General features: G+C 42.1%; 1 protein-coding gene across 4 annotated transcripts in view; it reads right to left on the bottom strand.

The window, feature by feature from the left end:
* Scn10a (sodium voltage-gated channel alpha subunit 10) overlaps window positions 1-16,736 on the bottom strand; it is a 92,260-nt gene that overhangs the window by 59,222 nt on the left and 16,302 nt on the right. For all 4 annotated transcript variants that reach the window (XM_078038114.1, XM_005317385.3, XM_078038115.1 and 1 more), the window contains exons 4-8: window positions 8,169-8,297; window positions 7,531-7,622; window positions 4,985-5,176; window positions 4,472-4,538; window positions 4-145 (exon numbers count right to left, since the gene is read on the bottom strand). In XM_078038114.1, the coding sequence (XP_077894240.1) occupies window positions 4-145; window positions 4,472-4,538; window positions 4,985-5,176; window positions 7,531-7,622; window positions 8,169-8,297 (622 nt within the window). The remainder of the gene's footprint in view (window positions 1-3; window positions 146-4,471; window positions 4,539-4,984; window positions 5,177-7,530; window positions 7,623-8,168; window positions 8,298-16,736) is intronic.

The raw sequence follows: 16,736 nt of genomic DNA, 5'->3' as shown, positions 1-16,736 counted from the left end.
TACCTGCTGGTAGAGGCGTTCCCAGGAATCCTGTGTCATGAGGCGGAACAGTGAGAGGAAAGCCCAAGCAAAGGAATCAAAGCTGGTATAGTTAAAATCTGGGTTTTCAGAAGTTTTAAGGCAGATGGAACCAACAGGGCAGTGGCTGCAGCAAGAACAGAGAAGGTCATTGATTGTGCAGCCCTGCTTCTTGGGGCTGCAGGGAAATCACGGGGTTTGAAGTCAGAGGTCAGAGTCAAAGGCCAGGCCTTCTTCTTATTAGCTGGGTGACTCTTTTTAAAATGTTATTGGTTCTTTTTAGTTACCCATGATAGCAGAGTCCATTCTGATATAATTATACAATTGTGGAATATACCTTATTCTAATTGGGATGCCAGTCCTATGGTGACATTCACTGGAGTGCATTCATACATGAACCTAGGAAAGTATGCCAGATTCATTCCACTGTCTTTCCTATTCCTATCCCTCTTCCCTTCTTTTTTCATTCTCCCTTGTCTATTCCACTGAATTTCTTTTCTTTTTAATTCTTTTTTTGTTATATTTTTTTATTTTTTAGGTGTAGATGGACACAACACAATGCATTTTATTTTTATGTGGTGCTGAGGATTGAACCCGGGTCCCGCCCGTGCTAGGCGAGTGCTCTACCGCTGAGCCACAACCCCAGCCCCTCCACTGAATTTCTAATCTCCCCCTCCCTAATTGTGGGTTAACTGCCACATATCAGAGAAACTAATCTATCTTTTCTTTTGTGTGTGTGTGTGTGTGTGGTGGCAGGGGTGGGGGTCAGATAATTGGCTTATTTCACTTAGCATGGTAGTCTCCAGATCCAAGCTGAATGATTTTGGACACTTAGTATCTTTAGGATTCAGTTTCTCTCATCCCTAAAATGGAGATGCTAGTTCTTTTACTCCAGCATTTTATGTCTAGGGGAGTATCCTGGGAAGGCCAGATGACTGCCCAGACCTGATTCCATAAGGTGTCAAGTTCTTTGCCAGTTCATACCAGGATAAGGAGATTCCGTAATAATAATGCAGAATGTAGTCATGAGCCTGTTGGCATTGTCTGCACGGCTGTCTATCAAAGGAAGACTGACCAATTATAGTTAACAATAAAAACAGCACTTTCCATTTGCTTTGCTAACACTGCAATTTGTTCATCTCAATAATAATGAGGAAGGTGGGGCTCAGAGAAAAATCAGTTGGCTAAATCCACAAAGGTGCCAGCATATTCATTAGAGAGGAGAAATGTAGCCATAAAGGAGCCCAATACTTAAGTCAGCTCAGTCTCCTCCTAAAGATGGAGAGGCTGATGGCTACTTGGTGAGAGCTGGGGTGGATGTGCTAGACTTACATACACACACACACACACACACACACACACACACACACAGGTGGATAGATGAAAAAAAGTATCTCTCAGCTCAGGACATGTGAGTATCTCCCGTCCACCCCAGTGGGGATGGCCTAATCAGGGGGACACAGTAGCAGAAACCTTGTGTGAACTACAAGAATCTTTTACTCCTGGGTGACATGCCCAGCACCAACCTCAGGGATTCTCCTTACTTCAGACATCCATGTGAACACATAGCTTCAAGACTCACTGAATTGATTAGAATGCTAGTAAATTAATTACCATCAATTCCTGTTCGATCTCCATTGTGAGATTTGCAAGTTCCCTGACTCTGCAGACCCACATTTAAAGGCAGTCTCTTGGGTTGTTCTCCCAAGGAGGTAGTTTTCTAATGAACTCTGAGGACGGGCTTATTTCTAGGTCTTCTGTACGACCTCACCCTCGTCACTCTACATCGACAGCTTACCGCTCAGTGTAGCAACAGTTAACTGATCTGAGGATTCAACGAGACCATGGGGCACAGTCTCTTGCACAGTGCCTTTCGCATATTAAATATTATATTTAAAATGCAAATTAAAATTCTGGCTATTGGGAGCTTCCAAAAGGAGGGACTGGAATAGCACAAGTGAAAGAATGCTGAAACTCCTCAGGTATTGCAGTACTCATTCTCCACCTCGAGACCCCAGATTTTCCTCCCATGGTGCCCTTGATCCATGGAGGACTTTACTCAGGACCCTGGCTCTTCTGTGGCTCAGCATCAGACCCAGGTTTGGTGTTCACAGCAGGCTCCCTCGGGGCTCACTGTGCTATTGTTTGGAGCTGACCTGTCAACTAATTTCCAAGCTGGGTCCATTCCTCCACTGCCTGGTTTGGACCTGCCCAGGAGGAGGTCTGGCTTCTCTGTGAGCTAAGGAGGGAGGCATAGATGGACCCCTTACAACTTTATAATGGGAAAGTACTTGGATTGCTCTGGAGCTACTGCCTTGAGAAATGCCATCATCTAGACATGAAAGGGACATTGGAGGTGGGGGGCTTGGTTTAAATCCAAAGGAAAATGGAGATTGACATCAAAACAACCACCCTCCCTGAGCCAGAGACTCAAATGCCAAGTGCATTTGTAAGGACAGAAACCAAGGAATCGGATGTGGACTAAATTCTCTCTCTTGTCCTCTCCCCTCAGCTCTATCTGAGATTATTTTCCTAGTGAGCTGATTAAGGTAGAGCCTTATAGGTCCTGTCCAGCTCCACTTGGGCAATGGGGAGCTGTCAGATGATCAGGGAGTGACGGCACTGTGAGTGTGGATCTTCCAGGCTCACAGATATGGAGGCGGGAGAGAGGGACCTGACCTTTCTGACCTGCTGCATGAATCTTTTCTGCTCATGTCTCACTCCAGAGGCCCAGAAGCCAAAGCATGAGGCAGAACCGAGGGATGCTCACCCCTTAGCTTCATCTCACTTTCTGTTCTGCCACCTGGAATGGTCCCCATCCAAGCATCTCTTGGAAACCCCACCTGGAAGCATCCTACTGCAACTTGACTATTCAACCACTACCTCCAGGAAGCCTTCTCTGAACTGCATCCCCTGGCACCTCACTGTCTTTCCCCAGCCCATGGAGCCTGTAGCTCAGCACTTGTTCTCCACAGTGCAACATTTTTTTTGTGTGTGTGCATGAGAAATAAAACACCAACCCCCCCCCCCCGCCCCGGCAGCTTACAAGCTGAATTTAGCATGTAGACATATTTTGTTTGGTCAACACAATATGTAGACATTTTGGGGAACGAGTAACCAAGTTTATAGTCGGGGAATTTCACTTAAAAAAATCAAAATTTCCTGTCTTTCTTTAAAAGTGAAGAGAGCTCAAAGCAGTGGGCCCACATTTCCACATGGCAACCACAGGCTAGAGTGAGCAATGACTGTTCCCTTAGATGGGGAATGAACTCCCAGTTGCTATGGTTCCCTCCTGGCTTGCTCTACTCATTTGTTGTTATGTGTCTGACCTCTGAAGAAATTTGAAATTGCAAAGTGTTATGCATGTGTTTCTTCCTCTAGTATGCAAGAATAATGAAACCCATATAATGGAGTTAGCTGTGATAGTTAAATGCAGAGCATTTGATATAAATATACTTAATAAATATTAATTTCTTCCTGGAGTAGGACATTTTCAAAATGACTATAATTCTCCCCCTTTCACTATCTTACCTCACCCCTTTGCAATATGACTTTGCAGCTCTTTCCTTGAGCCATGAAGTCTATTTCCTCACCCCTTGGATCTGTACTGGTTTGTGACTTGCTTTGGTCAATAGAATACAGAAAGTGTGACATCATACCAGTTTTAAGTCTAGACTTCAAGAGGACTTTCACACTTCTACTATTTCTCTTGGAACTCTGGTCCTGCATGAGAACAGGCTCAGGCTAGACTGCTGGGGAATGAAAAAATCACACATAGAGGACAGGTATTCAAGATCAGCTGCCTTGCTATTGATCTGTCCACTGCCTGCATGAATGAATCTATTCAGTGCCACCTGATCTTAGCCCAAAATGCTGATGCATAGAATCATGAGCTAAATAAATGGTAACTGTTTTAAGTCATAAAATCTGGGGGTTGTTACATGGCAAAAGCTAACTTGTACACCACTTCTCTATTTTTTTCCTCCAAAAAGAAAAAAAAAAGTATTTCCTGCAATTTCAGAATCCTAAGCAATCACTCCACCTAATTCCTATTCATACTGATTAGGTAGAGTTGATTAGGTAGGTAGTTATTCAGTATAGTTGATCTAGTATAAGCAGTTGGTTCTGATGATTTTTAAAATTTGTTCTAATTAGTTATACATGATAATAGAATGCATTTTGACACATTGTACACAAATGGAGCACAATTTCTCATTCATCTGGCTGGACATGGTGCAGAGTCACACCAGTAGGGTAATCATACATGTATACAGGGTAATGATGTCTGTCTCATTCTACCACCCTTCCTATCCCCACAATCCCCTGCTCCCCTCACTCCCCTCTACACTATTTCCATAAAGTCTAGGATGGCAAAGACCATGACTCATCCATCTTCCTCACAACCTGCAACCCAGACTGCTGGGCTTTGGGGCTGTCATGGGAGGGTACTCACCCTGCATCAGATCCATTGCCACACAGTAAAGGATCAGAAGTGCCTGGCTTAATAACATATGATACATCTGCCAAAGAAAGGAAGAAATAAAAGTCTTACATATACGATTCTGAATCTTCTGACCCAAGCCTATATAGCAAACACAACACTTTCTAAATAATCTCTCTGAGTGGAGGTGAGCTCCCTCAGCTGCATATACTCAATGGGCACTCAGCTGACATCCTGAGCCATGAAGAAGGTGTGAAGCCCCTTCCAAGAAGGGTTGATCAGAGACTTCAGCTCTAAGTCCTCCCAGCACAGTCAGAATGACTTGCTTCTGGATTTAAAGCTAATTTCTTTGCAAAAGGGATGCTGAGCAACAAGCAACGGTGACCCCAAAGTGAAACAACTCTGAGGAATCAAACCATACGTCTACACAGATCTGCAGGGGCCTCCCCCTCCCCCTTGTCCCTATGTCCATCTGGTCCTGCTGTCCCAACCAGGCCTGATCTCCATGATAGAAAACCCACTCACGTGTTCTGTGAGATGAGTAATTAGAGGCGTCATCTGGAGCTGTGTCATTCCTGACACACTTGTTCTTGAGGTTACCCTTGAAGAGCTGCAGGCCCACCAGGGCGAAGACACTCAGGCAGAAGACGGTGAGGATGGTCACATCAGCCAGTTTCCTCACCGAGTGGATCAGGGCTCCTACAATGACCTTCAGCCCTGCAGGAGGATGAACGTGATGCTCCCATGTGAAGGAGGCACCCCACAGGACACAGACATGCTTCTGAGCCATCCTCCCCACTCTCTCCTTACAGGTGTGAAGTGTTTATAAATTCCAGGGCAGATCCAAGCCCAGCTTCTCATCTGGACCTGGCAATAGCCGTGAGAGACAGGCGAGCAGGGGCTATTATTCTCATTATAAAGATAAGCAATCGAGTACTAGGCAATGCATTTCTTATCATCTCAGGGCTAATAAATTTCTGATACAAGCAATTCCATTTTAAAAATTGAATAACCACTATGTTCTCCTGTGAGGTTACTCACTTATCTCCAGTCTGTGGCATCTTTCAGTGCTCATCTTAGTATCTCTGTTCTGGAGAGAGGCAGTTCAAGGCATGGGACTCATGAATCTCAGTGTCTGTGTGTGTGTGTGTGTGTGTGTGTGTGTGTGTGTGAGAGAGAGAGAGAGAGAGAGAGAGAGAGAGAGAGAGAGAGAGAGAGAGAGAGAAAGATGAACTTAGCCACAGAGTTAGACCATGCAAACCACTGAGAATTACTGAGGTAGAAACCAAGAAACATTGAGGAAGAATATCTCCCAGCCAAGCAGAGCTGGCAGCAAAGGTGTGGGCCGTGCTCATTGAAGAAGGGGTGACTGTTGCTCCGGCAAATGAAATTAACTTCTTTGGTAGGGAAGCCTCACAGGCAGCCGAAAGAGCTTTGTCTAGGGAAGCAGTCAGGGCTGTCTTGATGGTGAACCAGTAATCCATTGAGCACTCCACATGGCAGTCCCTAAGCTGAGAGCTGAGTGACAGCTGGGGCACTGGTGTGCAGTGGGGGGTTTGACAGCGGAAGGGAAACTTCATGGTGCTATCAAGAGGATGAGCACACAGAGGAGAGTTCTTAAACTGAAGTTCACGATGGGAATGGGGTGGCTGGAGTGTGGGGAGGTTGGAAAAGACCAGGGGGTGTCCTTATCACTATGTTACAAATACTCTGTCCTTGACAGAGCCCTGAGAAATAAGTGTGAGCTGAGTAAGGAAAGGAGGAAGGACATTCCAGCCTCAGGCTGGGAGATGAGCATGGGTTTGGAGTATTTGGGGAATCACGGGTTGGATTCTGGAACATGGTGCAAGGTGGATAGAGGTGAGAGAGGAAGCCACAGAGGGAAATTGGACAGGCCAGGTCTGTGAACAAGACTCAGGATCTTCTGGCTAAGAGTAGGTGAGAGAGACACCAGAAGACACAATTGTGGTTTCTTCATGGACTTTGTCCAGGGGGAGTTGGAAAAAGGGTTTCAAATCTCTCCCTGCAGAGCCAGACATGGACTGGTAGAAAAGGGTTTCTGCTCTAGAATTGTTGTTTCTATTTCCCCAGTGAGGGAAGAGATTCTCAGTGGAGAGGGGACATCATCCTCCTGGCCACAAGGGGGTGAACAGAGGGCTGTTTCAGGGTGTTTACTTTATCTCTGTCTTCACCATCCCCACCATCAAACTAGTGGGGGTTGAGTAGTCACAGAAAGGTGACAATAGAGATCTTGGAGACCCAATAAGATGAGCTTTGGTGGACTACGCTTGTTTCTGAATTCTCTATCATCAAGACTTGCTTAGTTTGGAACTGGAGAACATCAGGCTACGTGAAAAAAAGCCAGATTCAGAAAATCCCGGGCCCCATGTTTTCTCTCATACGTGGAAGCTACAGAGAAAAAAGGAATAAAAAGGGGGACCTTGCAAACATTGAAGGAGGATAAGGAGTAGAAGTGAGGGACCAGGGGAGGGAGGAGGGAAGGGAAAAGAAAAGATCTGGGGAATGAAGTTGACCAATTATGCCATTTGCATATATGAAATTATCACAATGCATTCCAATTTTACATATAACTATAACACACCAACTAAAAAAATAAATAAATGGAAGGAAGATCAATAGAATGAAGGAAGGGGATCAGGGAAGAGAGTTGGGAAGGGAAAGTGAAAGATTGGGAATTGAGATGGAGAAAACTGTTAGCCACATCCCCAGCCCTGTTTTGTATTTTATTTAGAGACAGGGTCTCACTGAATTGCTTAGCTCCTCACCATTGCTGAGTCTGGCTTTGAACTTGTGATTCTCCTGCCTTAGCCTCCAGAGCTGCTGGGATTACAGGCATGAGCCACTGCACCTGGACTCCAGCTCACACTTTGCTCTTACTAGTAGTGACAAGGCCTAGAGATTGTGTTTTCTATATTAAGAGCCTTGGTTTCTTTTTCTCTTAAATGAGGACAGTAGTCCTTACAGGGTTTTTGTGAAAACCAAAGAAGGGCATTAGGCTGTGAAGACTAACATTTGCTCTGTGAATACATGTGCTGGTTAAAGCAGCTCACCTGGGATCACAGAAACTGTTTTTAAAGCTCTAAGAACTCTGAACGTCCTCAGGCCAGAGATTCCTCGGAGATCTATTGCTGCACCAACATATCTGTAAGATCAGAAGTCAGTCAGCATTTCTGCACGGAGAGGGCCCCAGGAATTCATGCAACATAAGTAAGGATAACGTCCGATAGCGTGAACTTAGGAAAACTCAGGACAGAGACTTAGAACCTGGTGCACTACCATCTGTAGACACAGGCACTGATTTAATCATCACATTCTCTTTTGGAAAAGACCATTTTAGAAGATGCAACATGATCTAGAGGCTCTGTGCACCACACAAATGATGAATATTCAAGCACGCAGCCTCGGCCAATCTATCTGCTCAGACATGGTTCCTCTGGAGATGCCTCCATTTTGGCTAGTTACCCAATATGGGCAGGATGAACTTTGCCTCATCATTATCAGCTCAGAGCTGAGGTCTTTGACTTGTTCCTGTGGATGTGGGACTAACCTGAGTGACTTCAAAAGCAACACTCTATGGCAAGAAAACCCCAAGCCAGATAAGGAAGCTGAAATGAGGCCAGAAAACACGTCCAGAGCCTGAGCCTGAACACACAGGGACAAACACAAATCAGTGTGGGCAAGTACTCACGCCAGGGTGATGACGCTAAAGTCCAGCCAGTTCCAAGGATCTCGCAGGTAAGTGAACTCATTTAGACAAAATCCCCTTGCCAGTATCTTGATCAAAGCTTCAAAGGTGTAAATGACCGTGAAGATGTACCTGGGGAGGAGGGTGGAAAGGGACATTAATGGGGCCGCGGAGAGAGCTCAGGTGGTTCCTTCTGCGTCCGGGAGGGGAGATGAGCTGCTGTGGTTGTTCCAGGGCAGCACATGCAGAGAACATCATCAAGATGTGGAAGGGGAAGAAATCGAGGGAAGGAGACAAGACACAGAGTGAGGGATATCAAGAGTTGCACAAATGGGTGGGGTGGGGTGCAGTGGTGAGGGGTTTGTGTGGCTGAGATGCCAGCAGCCTCCGAAGGCAGGCAAAGGGCAGTAAACAAGGATCCTCCTGTTCCAGGAGCCTTCCAGAGGTGCTGTCTTATGGATCTAGAGGCTCCTTTTCCAACCTGTTGGTAATGGAAGAAGTAGAAGAGGGATGAGGCTCTGCTACATCCCTCCTCCCCAGACTTCTCTACTTCCGACTCTCATTCCTTCTCCCACCTTGTCTAGTCTGCCTGGGTTCCTGGTCTAAGTGCTGTGAAAGAAAAAGGTATCTAAATCCACAAGTGTTTTCTCAGGAGGGTAGATCCAGGCAGAGGAAGTTATCTCTAAACAGCCTCTTTATTTGGCTGGGTGCCCTGTTGGGTTTGGATTTGAAGAGATGACTGTGGAGTTCATGTTGGGATTTAGGTTTCTCAAGCGTTTGGAGTCCCTCCATCACCTGTGGCAGGTTGTCACATTCTAGCAAGCATCGGAGCCACCTGAAAGTCTTGCTCATTTCTAGACTCTGTCTTGAGGGTGTCTGAATCTGATCCAGTAGGTCTGGGGTGGGACCCAAGAATGTAAATTTCCCAACACATTCCCAGCTGAGGTTAATGCACTGGCTCAGAGAACCACTCTTTGATAACCACTAACTCGAAGAATTTAGTTGCACGCAAAAATTGCACATAATTCTGGATATATTGAAAAAAAAATTTAAATTATAAACATTTTCCTCTTAAAAATAGCAAAGGTTTTGATTAGATATGGCAGATAGAACACATGGATTTACCTTCATCCTTCCTGACCCTTCTCAGATGACAGCTAAAGGATTGTTTAAAAAAGGCATGAACCTACTAGGACAAACACAATGGAGAGTACAACCTAGCCTTCTCAAAACTAGAGAATAAACTGATGAGTTTATTCTGGCAGAGCAGATCTCAGAAAACTGATAACTAGCTACAAGTAGGATGCACCTGTGCAAGCCAAGCTCTCTGCAGAACCTCCAACAGCCCAGGCCTTAGAGATGCTCAATGGCTCCAAGGGTGAACTTTGGGACAAGAGGCAGAGGGAGCTGAGAGGACTGTTTGAAAGTCTCTACAAGAAGCAATAGGACTGTCTAGACCTCACTGTACCCTCCACTTGGTGATGAACGCTCTCCTCTGTTCCAGAGGTGGAGTGGATGTTCATTCTCAAGGGCTGAACAAGAGGAAGAGAGAAGCATGCTGAAACATGGTTATAAAGAAGAGTTTGTGTACTAAAAGGCAGACATCCCTCTTCTGCCCCTCATTACGTTCCAGAAGGCAGCCAGGTTTATGACTCATGAAGATGATGCACTTTACCACTCTGGAAAGCAGCATGGAGATTTCTCAGAAAACTTGGAATGGAACCACTCATTTGACCCAGTTATCCCACTCCTTGGCATATACCCAAAGGACTTAAAATCAGCATACTGTAGTAATATGGCCACATCAATGTTTATAGCAGCTCAATTCACAATAGCTAAGCTATGGAACCAATCTAGGTGCTCTTTAACAGATGAGTGGGTGAAGAAAATTCGGTATATATATATATATATATATATATATATACACAATGGAGTATTGCCCAGCCATAAAGAAGAATAGAATTATAGCATTTGCTGGTAAATGGATGGAACTAGAGACTACCATGCTAAGTGAAATAAGCCAATCCAAAACAAAACAAAACAAAACAAAAAAACCAAAGGCTGAATGTTCTCTTTGATATGTAGATTCTGACACACAATAGTGGGGGGGGGATAGAATTTCATTGGATTAAAGGAGTCTGAAGGGAAGGGAGTGGGGTGGGAATAGAAAAGACAGTAGAATGAATTGGACATAATTTTCCTATGTTCATATACGAATACATGACCAGTGTAACTCCACATCACGTACAACCACACAGTTATACCCTGTGTATGTATGATATGTCAAGAAAAATTCTATTGTCATTCATAACAAATAAAAAAATCAGAAAAGTTAAAAAAAAACAAACAAAAAACAAGACAACAAAAAAGAAAGATGCTGCTGAACTCTGAGTAAGAACAGCCAGGCAAGGAGAGTCGAGAATTTCCTGTTGAAAACATTTATATTCAGTGTACAAAAGTTCAAATACATCTTACATCTTATAATCCAAACGTTTTACCCGAAATGAAATAAAAGCAAACCTACAAGCAAACCTATATATGTTTACTTGCTAGTTCACTGTACCTGAAATATCGAATAAAAAGAAGAGAAAATCCAGAGTCCCCCCAAATGGCTCTCAGAATGCTTTTCTACATCTTGTCTGTGGGTGACACCTTCTCTGTGACTTGATTAGGCGGGGACTGATCAGGGTGGTGTTTTGTAGCTCCAAATAACTCTTGAATTCCAGTTCTATTCAGCCTCCACTTGTTCTTTTGACTTCTGATATGTTTTCTCAGGGGGAAAATACAAGATATTTTCACAAATTGCTGATAGCTAAAAAAAAAAAAAAAAAAGTACTAGAGTCTGAGAAGGGCTGTCTTTGCACAGCCGACATGTCTGCTGCTCTCTAGAAGGGGTTTGCAGGAGGGCAATCTGATGGGCTAGGCAATTGGGGACTAGTGAAGACCTGGCCTTCCAAAGCCTCTTCAAGGGGCATCAGGAATCTGAGGGACACTTCTAACTCTCAAACCCAAAGCAACCAAAGTGGGGGAGAGGGAAGACAGTAGAAGAAAATTTAGAGAGAATGAAAGTTTTTAGAGAATTAAGAGGTGAAATTAACACTTAGTAAAACAAGATTAGAAGGCTATTTAAAAAAAAAAACAAACCTCTCAAGAATAAAATAAAAAATTGAAAACAAAAATATAACAGCAAAAGTAAAACATTAATAGAAGGACTGGAAATAAAGTTTAAGAAATCTCATCAAAAGCAGAACAAAAAGCAGAAATGGAGGAGGTGATTTAAAAAAAGTAGGAAAATTAGAGAATCAGACTGGAAGGTGCAATGTCTCCCTCATAAGAGGTTGAGAAAGAAATAGAGAAAGAATAGATTGGAGAAAGGTATCAAAAAATAATTCAAGAAACAACTTCCAAACTGACGGATCTAAGTCATAGACACACCTTACCAACGTTCAGGAGAATCAGTGGGAAAAAAAAGCCATATCTAGGCATAACATCACAAAGTTTCAGAGATTTGTGTACAAACAGAAACACTCAAAACTTTTTTGAGAGAAGAAACAAAACAGGCCATGGAAAGGGTTAAGAATTAAACTCTCCTCGGATTTCTCAGAAGTAGCCTTGGATGTTAGAAGACAATGAACAATGATTTCAAGATTTTGAAGAAAATAACTTCTACTACAGAATATCATCCCCATCCAAACTGTCAAAGACGAGGGTAGAAGAAACACAATTACAGACAGGCAAAGTCTCTGAAAATTGACTTCCCAGATACCTACCTATGAAAATTGCTAGAAGATGTGCTCCAACACCAACACCAAGAAAGTAAAGAGGAGGGGTGTGCAATGCAGGAGAGAGACAGAGGGAATCGAAAAGGATGGAAAAATCTCCAGGAAAGAATTTGGCATCAGATTCAGAGAACACATAGGTCAGGATGAGGCAGGAGATGAAGCACCGCAGAAATGATTTCCCCAAGAACAACTGAAACTGATGGATCACCGGATGGGTTCACATGGACTGAAGAAAGGATTAAAGCTCCGGAAAAGAGTTTTGAAACAAATGAGGGATAAAGATAACGAAAACCAAGCCAAGGAGGAAATGAAATCCTGTTTTTGAAGTCCAGAGAGAGCGAAAACACTGTACAAAAAGGAAAAGTAGTCAAAGGACACTGTATTACACAGCAGTCCCGTTGTGTCATCATATGGGTGGTCGGCCAATGTGCGTGTTATGTGATGACTTAATAAAAAAAAATTATGATATAATGGGAAGATGTGGATAAAGGAAATGAGTGTGTGCCTATGGTCCTGATTCCTATTTTTTCAACTGTAGGACGCTCAGAGGAAGTCACCTGAATGGAAAAAAAAATAGTACTGTGAGCATATTATTGGAAATAGGGGAGACACCAGAAAAAAAGAAGTGAAAAAGAAGGCGATTCCTTCTGGAAAGGTGGGATTAAGGGTAAGGAGCTGAAGAACATGAAATTGCTTGCTGTTGTTTTGTTAGAATCCTCATAGAACTACGTGATCTTTAAAACCATGAACGTGCTTATCTTAAAGAAAAGTGGAAATCAAATTAAAAAGTGAATAATAGAAATGTATGTGTTTTATTGTTTTGGCATCTCTAAGAGGAGAAAGTGTTTGAAACTGTTCATGAAGGAATCTATCTCTGGCTACAAAGCCTCTTGAGCTGCCGGCATCAACCACAACGGTTGGTCCTCCCTCCCCACCCCGCCCCCACTTTTTATGTTTTCTAAATTAGAAAATCTTAACTCAGAATTATAGGTTGCTGGGAAGCATTGACAGATATTTCCGGCTTTTCAGATCAAACACAGACCCAGAAATTACTGAGAGGGTTCTGTTGAAAGACTATTTTCAGTGTTTCTCCAGGGGACGAGGGCCCCAGCTCAGTACAGCTGAGAGCTGCCAGGTTGACTGTCTCTGGACACAGGGGCTAATGGGGGCGTGTACCTCTTTGGTGGCATTTGGCTCTGGATGCTCTTTCTTGATGTTCAGTTGCAGCATTTGGATGTAATTTTTAAGATGCCCAATATGTGTTTCCCTAAGTGTGTTTTTTTTTCCTAGTGAATGAAAAATATCACTGTGGTATTGGGAAAAAAGTCAAACTGCAATTTACACTGCTTTTCTGTTTTAAGAAATCATGATGTTTAGTTATTAGATATTCTGACATTTAGGCCCTGCAGTTAAAGATCCATACTATTCAAAATCCTGAATGGATCACTGAACTATACTGCTTGTATTCATTAAAAAAAGACCACTTAAAAATTTCCTTCTGCAATTCTGAAACATGATGGAAGATGTATTTTGTTTGCCAGACAGAGTTATTATTGCTGTGGTGGTGGTGGTGGGGAGCACAGTGTCTTGGCCTCACTTTTTGTTTCTGCCTAGTAGGTGGAGGTGATGTGCACTAAGTGGCCACAAGAAGTTTGTATTCACAACTTCCACCAGGTCCCTCAACAGCAAATCAGGGTCTGGAGGATGTTGGGAGTCATCCTGGCTCCAAAGACTAACTTCCCCATCCCCCAAGAAGAGCCATCCAATGGTGAGCCCTGCTGGCTCACATGATCCTTACCCACCAATCAGAGCCCTGCTGGCTCACCTGATCCTTACCCACCAATCAGACTAGCCCTGCTGACTCATCTGATCCTACCCACCAATCAGACTAGCCCTGCTGGCTCACCTGATCCTTACCCTCCAATCAAAAATCACCCCATGCCAACTTTCAAACCACCCCTGGCTCTATAAATATGCAGAGCTGTTCCTCAATAAACGGGCTCCGACGACAAGCCTTGTTCATTCTTTCATTGCTGCCGAAACCCGGGAGGGGGAATGCCTCGCTGCTGGAGGGCCCCCTCTCTCAAGCCTTGTTCGTTCTTTCAGAGGCAGTCTATGGACCCCAGCTGTTTTCCAGGAATAAGGTGTGTCCTGGCATCTGGAAGCAGCCTCTTGCCTTTGGATAGCATAAAATTTGCCTCTTTAACCATTTTTAAGTATACAATTTGGTGGTATTAAATGCAATTACAATGCTGTAGACTCTTCACTTTTTCATCTTCTCAAACAGAAATGTACCTATGAAACAACAACTCCTCATTCCCCACTCCTTGGGAACCTCTACACTCTGTCCTTATAAATTTTTCTACTCTAAGTCCTTTATATAAACATAATTGTGCATTTGTTCTCTTAATTTGACTTAGTTTACTTGGCATAATGTTTTTTTTTTCAAGGGTTCATCCATGTTGGGACATATTGGCATTCATTTTAAGGCTGAATAATAGTCCATCCTTTCTGTATAAACTACATGTTGTTTGTCCATTCATCTATTAATGAAAATTTGAGTTATTTCCACCTTTTGGCTCTTATGAATAATACTGCTACAAATACTGGTGTATAAGCCAACTTACCTTCTTTTGTTTTTTGGTACCAGGGACTGAATGCAGGGTCACTTAACCACTGAGCCATGTCCCAGCCTTTTTTATTTTTTATTTTGGGACAGGGTCTTGCTAAGTTGCTTAGGGCCTTGCTAAGTTGCTGAGTTTGGCCTCAAACTTTTGATCCTCCTACTTTGGCTCCGGAGTCGCTGGGATTACAGGGATGTGCTACCCCACTCAATAAAACCAAATTACTTTTTAAAGTATGTTTCATAGTTTAAAACTAATCTTTAATTTAAAAAAAGAAAATCTCTTCTTTTAAAATCAGCTTCACAGTAAGTAGAACAAAGCCTCATTAAGCACTTCTCTCACATATAGATTGAACATATGCTGACAACTGATTAAGTCAGTTTTGTTCAATGATAAAGTAAAATGTCGTTGTTCACATACGTAACAGTCATTGATTTTAAATGCCAGTCACATTATAAGTAATACAGTGGTTCTGCTGAAAGAATTCTACCAATTGTTTTTCTTGCTTCCTTTCCAACCACAATATCTATCATTGATTTTGAAGCTGGTTTCCTGTCTTAGCAAGAGTGTGCTTGTTTTTGATATGAAGATGAACAGGTCACTCTATAGTTATGGTGTCTATTCAACCTTTAACATTGAATCTGAAAATTTTGCTTAGGAAAAGCCTTATTTTGTGCTTGTAGAGATAGTCAATTGTTTTAAAAGTGGGGAAAATAATATAGAAGTTTTGGTAGTTTAATATCACTATTTGATAAAAGTGATAAGAGATAATAAACTGGGTTCCAGGGCAAAACGATCCAATAAAATTCAGTGAAGATTATACATTGTCATGATTTATATTTTCTTGCATATTTTGTGAAGTTATTGACATCCATTCTCCACTTGTCTTGTGGTGGATTGATGCTTTATATTTATATATAACATAATTATAGACCCACCTCATTTACCAAAATAGATCAAATATACTGGCAAACTACATCTGGTAGAAATATCAGCTGCATGACAAACAGGTTAGCAGATCCATTAATGTAGACTTCCATATTAACAGATGAAAGACTTTCTGTGGATCTTAATTAATATAAAGATATTGATAAAAATCCAACACATATTTATAACAAAAATCTTAACAAACTATAAATGGAACGAACTGTCCACAACTTGTAATTATGAGAATTCATGGACATCATGACAATCATGAAACCTTAGAGGCACACTCTTTGAAAACCAGGAAGAAAAGAATCTGCTCATGATTACAACTTAGACTCAGCATTGCGCTGAAGGTCCTGGCCAATTTAATATGACAAGAAAAATAAACAAGAGACATAAAGACCATAGAGGAAAGAAACAAGTTCAACACTGCTTGCAGATGATATCGTTGACCATGTAATAAGTCTGAAAGCATCTATAGAGAAACATAACTTGTCAAGGATCTCAGCAAATTTGCTGGATGCAAAACCTGGACATATTTAATAATAAAAATAAATATTCAAAAAAGAAATCAAAATTTTAATGTATGTAGGGACAAGACATTATAAAAATCTCATGGAGGAATATAAAAGAAGTCCTGTAAAAATTAAGAGATATGACAGGCTGATGTGTGGGCAGGCTGTATATTGTAAATATGGTGATTCTTCTTGTGATGATAGATAAATTTTCAACAGCATTATCAGAATACAGCTTGAAAATATGACCCTTAAATTGATATGTGCTACAGAAATGAGAAAAAAGAAACAAGATCATTTTCAATAAGACAAATAAGCAGGTGCCCAAGCATCAACCCTCCATGTCTTATTATAAAGCATTAAATCTGTGTGATGCTGATGCAGGAAATGAATGACAGATTCCTGGAAGAAACAGATTCAAGTGGGAGTGGGAATCTGGTATGTGACAGACTCAATTGTAGGAATCACTTGGGAATTGATGGTCCATTAAAAATGAGGTTGGGATGATTTATATGAAGAATTATTGGAAACCTGTCTCATACAACACACATGCAAAAGTAAATTCTAGAAGGATGAAATATCTAAATGTGGAAAGAAAAATTATGACCTTTAGAAGAAAATACAGAATATCTTTATGGAATATTATATAACAGTGAAAATTAATCAATGAGGTCTACAGTTGTCCATTTAGATAAATAACCAAAGCACAATATTGATTTTTTA

The sequence above is a fragment of the Ictidomys tridecemlineatus genome, chromosome 2 (assembly GCF_052094955.1).
Source record: "Ictidomys tridecemlineatus isolate mIctTri1 chromosome 2, mIctTri1.hap1, whole genome shotgun sequence".
Taxonomy (NCBI): Eukaryota; Metazoa; Chordata; class Mammalia; order Rodentia; family Sciuridae; genus Ictidomys; species Ictidomys tridecemlineatus.
This window is presented reverse-complemented; position numbering and strand designations above follow the sequence as displayed.